The following is a 13,433-nucleotide window of genomic DNA, read 5'->3' as shown; positions in this document are numbered from 1 at the left end:
GAAATCTGAGATACAAGTTTACTTTGTATACAAGAGAAATATAACCTATACATTTAGAATTTTGATTTTTTGTAAAGCAGGCAACTATGACTGAACTTTGGGTGGCAGTTTGAGTAGAGGATCATGTCCAATAGGGTGTTATTGGCATTCCAAGTAAGTCTATAAAGAAGTAGGAGTTTCCATTCCTGACGTGGAGGTTTGTGAGGCGATGGGGGTTACTATTCCTGTCACACCTCAGCTGAGGCATCATCTTAGCTTAAGTAAAAAACCAGGGCTGTACTTCTCTCTTTACCAACTTGTTGTATCTAAGGGCAAGACATTTAAAAGTGGCAGTGTTTGTGTTGTTCCAATAATTATAAATAAAGTACATTTTTTTGTTCCATACTCAGATGAAATCACACTTATGTGCATATCAAAATTACTCTACTTGGGCTCCCTTTTAAAGCAGTCAGAAGTCCTTTTCCCACCCTACACACAAGTATATGGGTCTGTGTGACCATGCTGAGCTGGCTTTCAGCCTTCTTGATGTGCCTTCCCTTAGATCTTTTCTTTTTACATTTTTTGGCTTGAAAGTGCAATACAAATTATGAATCACTTTTATGAGGGGGTCTAAGAAATAATTTGGGAGACTTACAGTACAGCCTCTGCCCACTCAGTACTTTAATAGAAATGTGTGATAGTGAAGAATTGACCTCATAACTTATGAGGGATTACATTATTAGACTCTGCACTCCGATCACCAGATTCTTATTGAATTCTGCCATTTTTGTGCTTCTCATGTATTTGTGTATATTTTAAGATAGAAATGGAGGTTTCTACCACCTTTATTTGTTAGCTAACTATCCCCACGGGGGGGGGGTGCAAAAAAATTAACAACCAGTTTTACAAATTATTCTATCTATTAATCTTAGTTTTGATTTTAACTTAAAAATTTGCCTTATCCACACAATCAAAGATACTTGGGGGCTGTATACAACCCTTAAAACATTGTTTTGCCTAGTTAGTTTTAAAAGTCATCAAAAAATTTAGTTAAGTATATTGCAGATTTTTGTAACTGATAGTAAGATAATAGCATAAATAGAAAATTACTGCTTTTCTTTAGATAATAATCTCCCATTTTATTGTTTCCTATGTATTTAGAAAAATCCTTTGTCTATATAAGTTTTTTTTTTTTAAACTATATAACCTCTTAAAAAATTGAAATAAGAATTTGGATCATATCATTTCTTCCATGTCCCAGTCCATGCTATATGTTGAACTATAATTGAATTTTGTAATTAGCTAAAGACAGTATTTAGTAAAAGATAGGAAGTTTTATTTAAAAAAAAAAACTGCATTCAGAATTCCTTCTGAACATTAGAATTTCAAATTTAGCTAAAATCTGTGTCCTATATTGGACTTTGATAGAAAACACAAAGGTAACTAGTCAAAAGAAAAAGACTTAAAGACCTTTATGGACTCTTTAAAAACTATATTAAGATTTTAATGAGACTGTTTAGGTATATTGGTATTGTTTTCTGATTGAATTTTGTTTTAGATGCCATTCTAAATATGGTGAATATTGCTGCTAATATTCTGGGAGCAAAAACTGAAGACTTGACAGAAGGTACCTAATCATTTTATGGGTCTTTAAAATAGCTGATACTTCATGAATCTTTTGTTAGAAAAAGGAAGTAATAAACCAACAAAATAGAATTTTCATTTAGAAATGAAGAGACCATTGAAAAGGACTTAGTCCAAAACTCATGAATTGACCCCTCTCCCTCTATACTTCCACCTGCTCTGGTAGAATTGATTCGACCCAGGACATCACATCTGCTATACAAGTACTAAGCATTACACCTAGCCTTTATTTATTTATTTATCTATTTATCTATTTATTTATTTAAATCTTGAGTCAAATCTTATTAAGTTGCCAGGCTGGTCTTGAATTTAACAATCCTCCTACCTCAGTCTCACTAGTGTCTGGGTGGTGGCAGGTACTCCTACCCTATCCAACTGAACTGAATTGATACTTGATTCTTTCTAGCTGTGACAGAAATGTCTCTTTACTGAGCATTTGACGCCCTAGTGGTACTTTATATTAGCTTTCCTTTTGTGTAGCAAAAATATTAATGTAATAAGCCATTTTTTCTTTAGAGAATGGCAAATCATATCATTAGCAAAGAATAACAAATGGTACCTTTTATTGTTTTTAAAAACCACTAATCCAAATGTAAGCTTCAAAATTACCCATTTTACTTCCTCATTTTCTAATAACTTTCTGGTCTAGAAGTATAGTAATCATGTAAGATTATGCAAATTTTATAATATCAAATAAGTTAAGGAATAATCTTCATTCTTTATAGTGGTGATCATGTGCAGGCATATCTTTCTAAGAGGACTTAGATTTAAAAGAAAAAAACTTCCTCACTAGCAAATGTATTTATTTACCTTTTTCTTTTACCACCAAGAGGCTAAATCTCTTTTTAATTTGTTATAATAAAATATTTTATGGTACAGCTTTTAAACATTGAACTCAATGTGGGCATCTTTCTTAAAATAGGAAATAAAAGTATATCTGAGAATGCCACTGCCACAACTGCACCTAAAATGCCTGAATCAACTGGTGTTTCAGCTCCTGTTCCATCACCTGAGTAAGTTATACTGCGGCATCAGAGTTCTATTAAAACAGAACTGAGTGTATTAATACAAAAAGAAAGAATTTGTAATATGTATACAGTCATCTTTGAGAGCCTGAACCATGGGACAGCTACTTAGAACACTTCAGTTGCTTCTTTTCATCATGTATATGTATATTAAAAATACACTACATTCCTGACCACACATTCGTTTTGGTATTATGTATTATTTTCACACATTGAATCTTTTCAAGAAAAATATTTCCTTACTGAACGTTATTACCTTAGGCTTGAGAACAGATTTCAAAGGCTTGTCTGTTATTAAGTTTTGAAAACCATTGTATATGTATATATGATATCCCTGTAAAATCACAAAAGGTACCCAAGATACCTAGAACAGTGGTTCTTGAATTGTGTTTGTCACTCAGCAAATTAAGTTATTCCCTTTCTCAAACTGATTTATATGGATTTTTTTTTTTTTTTTTTTTTTTTTTTTTTGCAGTGGCACACTTTGGGCAGTGTTGTATAGGTAACATAAAATATCATAATTTTGTTTTTTTAATCATAGACATTTACATTATAGGTATATATTTATAGGTACAAATATATGTCTATATTAGACAATCTAATATAGATTATCTAATCTATATTAGACAATAAACTCAAACTCAGTGACTTGGCTAATTGTTTATGGTTATTGTATAAAATCTGTAAATCATTTTTTCTTGGGAACTCTAATAGAGGGTATATTTGAATTTGAACCATTTCACACGATTGTAGAAACCAGAATTGCAGTAAGATTTGAACTGTAATTTCCAAAAAACATGCTAGTTTAAAAAATGATTTTGTATCTTGAACAGAGTAAGATACTTATATTCTGAAAGTGACTGAAAATATTTATTTGGTAGTTGTAGTGAAAAATATAGTATATGTGTTATATGTGTTACTGATTCTTAAAAAGACCTGAAAGTATTTATTAGTGATAGAGACATTCTTAGTATTTCTAATTATTTGGGGCATCTATTCTTGATTTTATAACCAGGCTTCCTCAGTGAACATTTTTAAAAACAAACTAAGCAGTCTAATTTTATTTATACACACATATATATGCTCACATGCAAACATTAATATTTGCAAGGGGATGTTGTTGAGACATGATCTCCTTATGTAGTTCAGCCTGGCCCCAAACTTGTGATTCTCCTGGCTCTTTCCCAAGTACTGGATTTTCAGGCACAGGCTACCACATTGACTTTTATTGTATATCACTACATAATTTTTACTTAAGGTTTCTTTGTTTACTCTAATTTTTTTTTTTTTAATGACTGTAGAGTGTCACTTGGTGAGATAACAAAAAATGCAGGGCTCCATATCTAAAAGTTGTAGCTAAAAGTTATGGAAAGCTGTTACTTTCTTTTCTTATGCTAAAGGGTTTTAACTATAACAGGTTAGGTTATGTACAATAGTATGTAACTTAACATTTGCCAAATTGTTTCATTTTCTCTTTCCTCTCTTCAGACATTACACCTTTTTACTGTCATAGTTTGTTCTGTAACTAATAGGTGATGTGCCCTTAAATATGTAAGAAACATAATTAGGTTCTAAATGGATCTGTATGGCTATAGATAGCTCTTTCTGTTTAGAGAAGCGTAATCTAATTGTTTTGTCTTGCTCTTTGTATTTTGCTCTTAGTGAAATGGAAAGTCTACTTCTTTAATGCTCTGTGACCGTAGTCTACTTGAAAATACTTCCTGTTAGTAATTTTTTAAGTAGGAGCTTTTGCATATTACCTTAGTATTTCAGGTTTTTTGTTTGTTTTTTGTTCTTTAAGATTGTAGTTGGAAATTGTCTTTATCTCAGACAGAACCTTGGGCAATATAATTTTCTATTATTCCACCCCTACCTAGGCCCAACCATACAGACTTGCTCTAGAGCCAAGGGTTAGACAGACGTAATGACATATCTGTTTCATTGGTTTATGCTGAACCAAGACTTTATTAAAGTGGTCAGGTATATTTGTCTTTTAGTAAGAAAACCAGCTCAGATAATGTTAAGATTGTATTTCCTTAAAAGCAGACAGTATTCTGTGTGGGAATTCTTCACAGCATCTACAGACACAATGTTGAGAACTTTAGCCAACTTCTGCAGATGGCGTTAAAAATCCTGGATTCTAGTTCTAGCTCTTGGGTATCTTAGTTTCTAATCTGTAAAGAGTGGTGGTAAGGCTTGTAAGAGTTAGTAAATGTTATGGAAAGAAAGGTATGCTCTATATGCAAGGAAGAAAGTGTTCATTTATTTAGAATCAAACATTAAAAAGAAGCAAATTTGATGTGGTAAAATACAGTGGTTTGAGTTACCAAGTACCAAGAGGTTACTTGGTAAGTGGATTTTGTGTTGCCATTTCTGACTTAAATACTTTTTTAAAAAATATAATAGAAAAATATTTTATGGGGAAAACTTGAGTACAACTTTGTACTCACCATTACTTCTGCAATCCCAGTCATCCTTATGTTGTGCTAAGATGTTTCCTAAAGCTTATCTGAACATTAGATTTCTAAGTAATATGTAATTATGTCTATGTGTTTCTAGATATGTAATCAATGAAGTCCATATACGTGATACAGATTCATCAACCTCAGATACTCCAAAAGAGAGTCCTATTGTACAACTGGTTCAGGAGGAAGAAGAGGAAACAAGTCTATCTACAGTGACCCTTTTGGGCAGCGGTGAACAGGAGGAAGAGTTGTCATCCTGGTTTGAGTCTGAGACACAAATACTTTGCAGTGAACTGACCTCAATTTGTTGTATTTCTAGTTTTTCGGAGTACATATATAGATGGTGCTCTGTTAGAATTGCTCTTTATCGACAACGCAGCAGAGCTTCTATGAGTAAAGGAAAGGATTTTGTACCAGCTCAGCCATCATTACTACTTCCTGTAGAATCAGTGGAGGCTTCAGTATTGCAGCCTCCCAGTGGACATGTGGACAGTGAGAACATGGAAAGAGAAGCTGAAACTGTTGTTCTTGATGACTTAAGTAGTGTACAACAGGGTGATTTGATGAATCACACAGCAAATGCAATTGAAATTGAACCAAGCCATCGTCAAAGTCTTTCTCAGTCTCTTCTTTTAGATATTACTCCAGAAATGAGTTCGCTATCTAAAGTAGAAGGATCTGAATCTATTAAATACGAAGGAGGACATACACCATTACAAGTAATGCCCCAAGAGAGTTCTGTTGAGTCTGATGATGAAATGGAAAAAAAGCCTGAGAGCTTTAATTCTGTAGAGAAGCCCTCTGTTATTTATGAAACAAGTAAAGTTAATGAGGTAGTGGATAATGCTGTGAAAGAAGACATATCCTCCACAGTAATTGTCACCAAGGTATCTGAAACAGTACCACCACCTATGAACACAGCCATTGTGCCAGATAGTGAAGATGGGGAAACCAAAACAAGTACAGCTGATATACCAAAGCAAACAGTGACTCCAGTTATGGATCCTTCGCTGCCTGAAGTAAAAGAGGATGACCAATCTTCAGAAGATGCCCTTTTAAGAGGACTACAGAGGACAGCTACAGATTTCTATGCTGAATTACAAAATTCTACAGACCTGGGATATGGTAACGGGAATCTTGTACATGGATCAAACCAGAAGGAATCAGTGTTTATGAGACTTAATAATCGTATCAAAGCTTTAGAAGTTAACATGTCACTCAGTGGTCGCTATCTAGAGGAACTTAGTCAAAGGTAAGCTTTCTTATACATTAACACAACCCATTTCACATGGCAAGTTTGATAGCTGAATAAGATCTACAAAGACATAGTAATACAATAAGCATGATGAAAAAAGAGGGCAAGCCACTTGGATGATGTTCAAAGCTTTCCAGAATTATTGTCTGTTTTGTTGTTATAATTACTTAGTAATATGCCATTATTACTAGGCTGTTTTTCTGTACCTCATTTTCTCCTATATGATTATTGTGTTCTTACTGTTTTGCTGAGATTTGTCTTGAGCTCTTGGGCTCATGTAGTCTTATCAGCCTCTTGATTAACTGGGAATGTAAGCATGTGCTAGCAGGTCCAGCATCGTTTTCTTCTTCTGTTGCTTGACTTTAGCAATTTTTACTGATTCCCAGAGAGGACATGGGAAAATACCTTAAGGCTTGTAGTATTTAAGACCAGGTATTTAAGAGCTTAGATATATAAAGATAAGAGAAAATCAGACAAGATTGCAGCATTTATTTATGCAGACAAAATATGCAGCATATCAACACATCTTTTATACAGATCACAGAATTACAGTTCTTTTGTCATAATTTATATCCTTTATTCCTTAGTGTCAGTGCATGTATTCAATGATTAAGACTCAGTCTTTTTGTTCTTGTACCTTTATTCTGTTTCATATTTCATAAATGTCCAATGTCTGTCCTAAAATTTTTTTCCCATACATTTGTCATCACTTGGACAGAAAATGTCTAGAGTTCTTGACCTACACTTTTTCTTATCCATCTTAATTTGAAATGCTAGATGTCAGTAAGGTATGGGAAAGGGAATTTATTCCTGGCCTTTTCCCACTGTACTCCATCTGAAGGAATTACATTAAATATATTATAGCAATGAGAAGAATAGAGTTGGTATTCAGGCTCTATTGGGTAATGCCTTTTGTATGTGTTACTGTTATGCCTTTTGTATGTGTTACTGTTCAGTCCTAAATGGCTCATTTTAAGAAAAGCATATTGTCCTATCTCAAAATCAGAATTACTTTTCCAGTACTCAGTGAATGAGAAAGTGAATTTAAAATAATTCTTACTCTATAGGTACCGGAAACAAATGGAAGAAATGCAAAAGGCTTTCAATAAAACAATAGTAAAGCTTCAGAATACTTCAAGAATAGCAGAACAACAGGTTGGTTTTTTCTTTATCATATATTTATTTTTTTAGAAGGTAATGTGATATGTGTACATGTTTGTGGAGTGTGTCACAATTACTGTGCTTCTACAATGTGTAATAGATAATCAGGGTAATTAATAAGTCACTTCAACCATTGACCATAATCTCTATTTTCAAATATATCATAAATTATTTTAACCAGTAGTTTTCCACTGTGCTAAAGAAGAAATAGAAGAAATTATCCCACTCTTTTATTGCACTTCTTTTCGTCTTTTCACCTTCCTTTCCTATGTAGATTACCTTAATAGTTTGCACAAATGAGTGAGAGTATATGGCATGTCTTCTGTGTGTGATTCATTTCACTTGATCTGCATTGCTATAAATGATGCTCGTGTGTGTGTGGCTGAATAGTATCCCATTATGTAAATATACCAGTGTTTTTTTGTTTTTTGTCCGTTCATTCCCTGAAAGTCTACTTGAGTTAATGACATATTTTATCTATTATAAATAATTCTGCTATAAATGATATAAATTATTTTTATCTCCTTTGGCTCCATACCCAGCAGTGAATTGCTAGGTGATATGGAAAGTCTGTTTTCCCATTTTGAGTAATTTCATACTATTCTCCATATGGTTTTTCTGATTTACATATTACTCTAGATGTAAATATCCACTGGGATGTAAGTAGAAAAAGTAATGCTTATTCACATTTTCCTCTGATAGCTGGATATGATGTCATGTCTGGGAAGCTATCTAGCTATCAGCATCATTATCTCATCTAGAAAAAATTTTTGATCATTGAATATTATATACAACCTTTCTGTAACTTTCTAAAATTGCAAAATGTTTTTTGGTTTTTCTACGTAGTACACCTGTTGATTACAGAAAAGAACAGCTTTATTTCCTTTTGATCCTTCCATCTTTTTTATTTATCTATCTCTTGGCCAGATGTGGATAATGATAAACAGTATGACTGGTGACAAATTCATTCCTCTGCCTTAGGGGAAAAAAAAATTCAGTATTATACTTTGAAGTATGATGTGTGTGCGATCACAGCCAACAATGTTATATCGAGTTTTACTCTGATAATGCCTTTATTTTCTCTCTATATGATATCTAGATCTTATATGTCTCAAAGACCTATATAAGTACTTGTAATCTAACAAATGTATTGATTAGCAGTATTAACCAGTTTAGACTTGTCTTTAGGTGTTTGTAACTATCTCAGGCTAATCAGTGATATATGTGAGTTGAGTTTCAGAAGAAGTAATTTAATAAATCATTAATTTAGTATTTTAAGAAGGTAAACTAGTCTGGTGGTAGTAGTACACACCTTTAATCTCAGCACTTGGGAGGCAGAGGCAGGCAGATCTCTGTAAGTTTGAGGCCAGCCTGGTCTACAAAGCTGAGTTCCAGGACTGACTCCAAAGCTACAGAGAAACCCTGTCGCAAAGTGGGGCGGGGGGGGGGGGGAGGAGGTAAACTATACTAGAAAGAATCAAAGTTTTGCAGTAATGAACCCTTTTCGTAGTTCTATACATCCCTCTTTCTTTACACACACAATTGAGACTTAAAACTTTTTTGAATCTAAAATTGAAAATCATAGATCTAGAATAACACATGGCTATGCTGTTTCTATGAGGTCTTATGTTAGAGTTTTCAATTTCCTAGACTTATATCTGCCTTTTTTTCCCCTTCCCTCCCTCCCTCCTTGCTTCTTAGATTCATTAAGAGGTTTAAAATTTTAGTATCGGTTGTCTAGTATACTATATGCATGAGAATGATAATTTAACTAAACATGTTGATTATAAAAGTTTCTGAAATAAAAATGCAGAGGTGACTTTGATGACTTTCTTTTCACTGGTAGGAGTGTAGCATCAATCAGATAACCACTTGTAGGTAATGGCATCCTGAGTTCATTATATTTTATTGAGAAAGGAAAGATTTTTTTTAAAATTTACATTAAAATTCTCCATATCCAGACACTTAATTCAAAGAAGCTTGGCAGTGTTTCTTTTTACTGGCTGCTTTGCTTTTCAAAACACTTGGTGAGAGTAGCAGGTATGAGACTGGTATCCACTAGTTCCTACCTGTGGAAACAATGTTAATTGGCAAAGTAGTTCATTGGCTTGTTACATTGTATTCCTCCTGGCCATGAGTGATTAATATAATTGTTTTTAGAGACTTTAGCACAATTCCAGATTCTTAAAGTGTTTTATACATTTTTAAACTTCTCATCAAAGTTTATATTTATCCATTAAGATCTTTATAAAAATACATTTTGATAAAACTTAGTGATTTGTAGTTAATGTATAGATGAAACATAAAGAAAAATGATAATCTTTTGTTATAGGATCAACGGCAAACTGAAGCCATCCACTTGCTACAGGCACAACTGACCAACATGACACAGCTTGTTTCAAACTTATCAACAACTGTAGCAGAATTAAAACGGGAGGTAATTGTCAACTGCCTCTATTGTAAGACACAGTGCACTTTGGAAAGGTTGTTAGAAGCGCAACCTTATAACCAAGCAAAACTGTCACTTATATAGAACTTTTCAAAACACCAAAATGTGTTATTTTATTGTTTGGAAACTACATTGTGATAGTCTAGTAAAACATGGTTTCATGATTTGGTCTTACCTATAAGGCAGATGTTAGTTCTATCAAGTCTTTTGGGAAAAAGCAATTTTGTTTGATTTTTATTCTGTGCTTTATAAATCATGGGAAATTATTAAGTAAAGAAATTATCTGCATCTTCTCAATAATACTTAATAATATATTGAGAAATTCCTCATTTGCTGCCCTATTGAAAGTTGTCTGTTTAAGGACAAGAGCAGAAACAGGAAAGGAACTTATTAGGAGGCAATATCAGAACATGGATGAAGTTAACTTGGACTAGGATTTTAAAAGTAGAAAATAATAGGTTAGTTGAAGTAAGTATATATTTAAAAGACAGAAAACTGAGCCTTAATGAAATATTGGGTATGCAAGGTTAAGGAATTGAGATTGAGTCTAAGGGGTTTGATAACTGAGTAGTGGTTCAGTTGTATATAGTGGGAAAGGCCACAGTATGTTCGCATGCTTATCCTTGTGGAAGAGAGTACAGATGCAAAGACAAACTAAATGTTAACAAAACATGGTGAGCATAGATCTAAGGCATAAATAAAATATGCTGACTGTACTACTTCTGTACCACTTTCATAGGCTTGAAAATTTTTCTAAGGAAGAAAACAGAGCAGGAATAAATGTCTAATAGTTTGTTTTCAAGCAGCATTCTCTGTATTATGGTTTTGGTACATTGACTATTTAAAATTATTTGTTCTTTGAATTTTAGGTTCCACTGTATAGTCTTTAAAATGGTTAACTGTTAGAACTATTATTGTTTGTCTTTTCAGGTTTCAGATCGACAGATTTACCTTGTTATGTCTTTAATTTTATGCGTTATCTTGGGACTGATGCTCTGTATGCAACGTTGTCGTAACACTTCTCAATTTGATGGAGATTACATTTCAAAACTTCCTAAAAGTAATCAATATCCAAGCCCTAAAAGGTAAAGTAAGCATCATATTATACAGTTTTCTTTTTTCTTTCACAATTTTTCCCCCTCAAAGAAATGTTGAGCAGATAAAGAAACATGAAGTAATTCCCTCTTGAAACCAAAATATTAAAAGCATCCCTGGTAGCAAAATGGTCTCTATACTTAGAGATAGCTCTGGTGACTAATCAAGAGAAACTAATAACAAATGCATCAAACCTTTGAATTGTTTTGGTTGAGAAAGGTATTCAGATGTAGGCTTCAAAGATGAAAGAGAATCCACATTGTAAGATATGACCTTTACAGATTTGTTTTACTCACATTAGCAATGTCAGTATGTTAATTTTGGCTTGTTCCATGTGCTATGTAGTTCTCAATATCCTCAATTTAAAAGCTATACAATAAGTTAGGTACCATATACTCATTGTATGCGATGTCTTCTTAATATACTAGGTGTTTCTCTTCCTATGATGACATGAATTTGAAAAGAAGAACATCGTTCCCCCTCATCAGATCCAAATCTCTGCAGTTTACTGGAAAAGAAGGTAGATTTCTGTGAATATGATATGTGTGTATATGTGTGTGTGTGTGTGTGTGTATACATATGTATATGTTTAGTATGAAACTGGCTTCTGGCATATGTCTAACATGCATACTATGTTTGTGACCATCTGCAAGCAAAAATGAATCAGTTATCTTTGTGTTTGTGCTAGTCAAAGCCACTTTATCATTTTCATACTTTAAACGTCTTTGTTCCTTTGAAAGCCCAAAGGGTGGGGAGGGGGACTTAGTTTTAATTAGCAATGAGTAGTTTTGTTTGCACATGCTCCTGTTTAGAAGTATTTCTTTTTAGAAAGGGATGTTTGAGAAATTCAGCAGCTATGGAAAACCTGAATGCTCATTGTGCTCCCATAGCATCCTGTGCTTTTCTATGGAAAACCTGAATGCTCAGTGTGCTCCCATAGCATCCTGTGCTTTCCTGCCTCCTCTTCTTGTGCAGGTAGGACCCTTTTTGTCTCTAGTTTAGGACTTTTGAGGCACTCTCATTGCCTCAGAGATTATAATTGGGTTTCATTCAAGACATGCTAACATTGAATGAACAGATGTATACTGTTTTCTGTTTTAGTTCCTTTGTAATTAGTGCTTATTAAGAAACTTAAAAATGTATCCTTGCAGCAATACTAAAATAACCAGTTAATTATATATTTGATTTAGGGGTGCTTTCTAAATAACTAGCTGTTCTCCCTTTCTTTAGGATTTTAGTAATAAGCAGAATGTTTCTCTTATTATGTTCTTCAAATAATCACTCCTAGCTTCACGAGTATAAGCTTTCCATACTTAATGCACTCCATGTGCAAGCTTAGAAAATTTTTACAAACTCCGTAGCCTGTGTAATCCACATCCTAATTAAAAAGTGGAGTATACCATTAACACCTCCAAAACTACTTTGTTATTTTCCCCTCCCAGTGTAGCCATATTTTAACATGTAATTATTGTGAGTCACCATGCCATTTAACATAGTTCATTCTAATTCTGGTTCCGTATTCCACTGTACGGATACTGCACATGAATGCATTTACCTTTGAACTGTTTTCGTTTTGAGGCTACTACATGTCTTTAAGTCAACATGTACATGCATCTGTCAACAGAAATGGCGGTGGGAGTGCTTGGTCATAGCATATGTGTCAGCTTTAGTGAATGTCAGTGCATACTTTATTCTAAAATGTTCTGAGTGACCTCCCATCAGCCTTAGATGGCTTCTCTTCAGCTTTTTCAGTTCCACAGCCTAGTAATCATTTAGTGATTGGGTCTTGTAGATTGATGTGGGTGCATTTCTTATTTGAGCTATACTTGTGCAGTTGGGAGATATGTTGAGATGGTTTTTGTTTTCATACGTTACAGTCATATTTTAAATTAAGTAGACTAATATATTTAATTGTTTTGCAAGACAAATAGAATAGGCTTTGTTCTTGGTAACAGAATCGTTTCTTATTTGAACAGTGATGTGATCTTGACTTATTCCTACTTTTAAAAAAAGTTGAGAACAATAGGCAGGAAGGAACAGACTTCACTCCTGATTCTGTTATTCATTTCTTTATTTCTCATCAATTAAAATTCTTGGGGCAATTATCTTAGTCTGTCTTGAATTTTCCCATTTTGTACATGTTTTTACTTTTTATCTTAGAGGGAAGGAACTATGTCAAATTGTTTTTGTTGTTTTGTTGTTGTTTTTAAGCAACATCATAAAAATGTATCAGTTTAGCCATGTTTTATAAGTGTGAAATCCAGTAATGCTTTAACAAGTTCACGTTGTTGTGAAATAAATCTTCAGAATATTTTCATGTTGGAAATCTGAAAAGTATGTCTATTATCTATAAATAAGTC

At 33.4% G+C, this 13,433-nt stretch overlaps 1 protein-coding gene across 1 annotated transcript in view; it reads left to right on the top strand.

Moving 5' to 3' along the window:
• The window catches only part of Suco (SUN domain containing ossification factor), a 58,222-nt gene that overhangs the window by 37,992 nt on the left and 6,797 nt on the right, over positions 1 to 13,433 (top strand). Inside the window, 7 exon segments of the mRNA XM_051186091.1 lie at positions 1,538 to 1,606; positions 2,546 to 2,636; positions 5,208 to 6,365; positions 7,436 to 7,523; positions 9,862 to 9,966; positions 10,909 to 11,063; positions 11,502 to 11,593. Of these exon segments, the coding sequence (XP_051042048.1) occupies positions 1,538 to 1,606; positions 2,546 to 2,636; positions 5,208 to 6,365; positions 7,436 to 7,523; positions 9,862 to 9,966; positions 10,909 to 11,063; positions 11,502 to 11,593 (1,758 nt within the window).

This window comes from Phodopus roborovskii, unplaced genomic scaffold (assembly GCF_943737965.1).
Source record: "Phodopus roborovskii unplaced genomic scaffold, PHOROB, whole genome shotgun sequence".
NCBI classification, from domain to species: domain Eukaryota; kingdom Metazoa; phylum Chordata; class Mammalia; order Rodentia; family Cricetidae; genus Phodopus; species Phodopus roborovskii.
The sequence above is the reverse complement of the archived record's forward strand: the minus strand, read 5'-3'. Positions and strand labels throughout refer to the sequence as shown.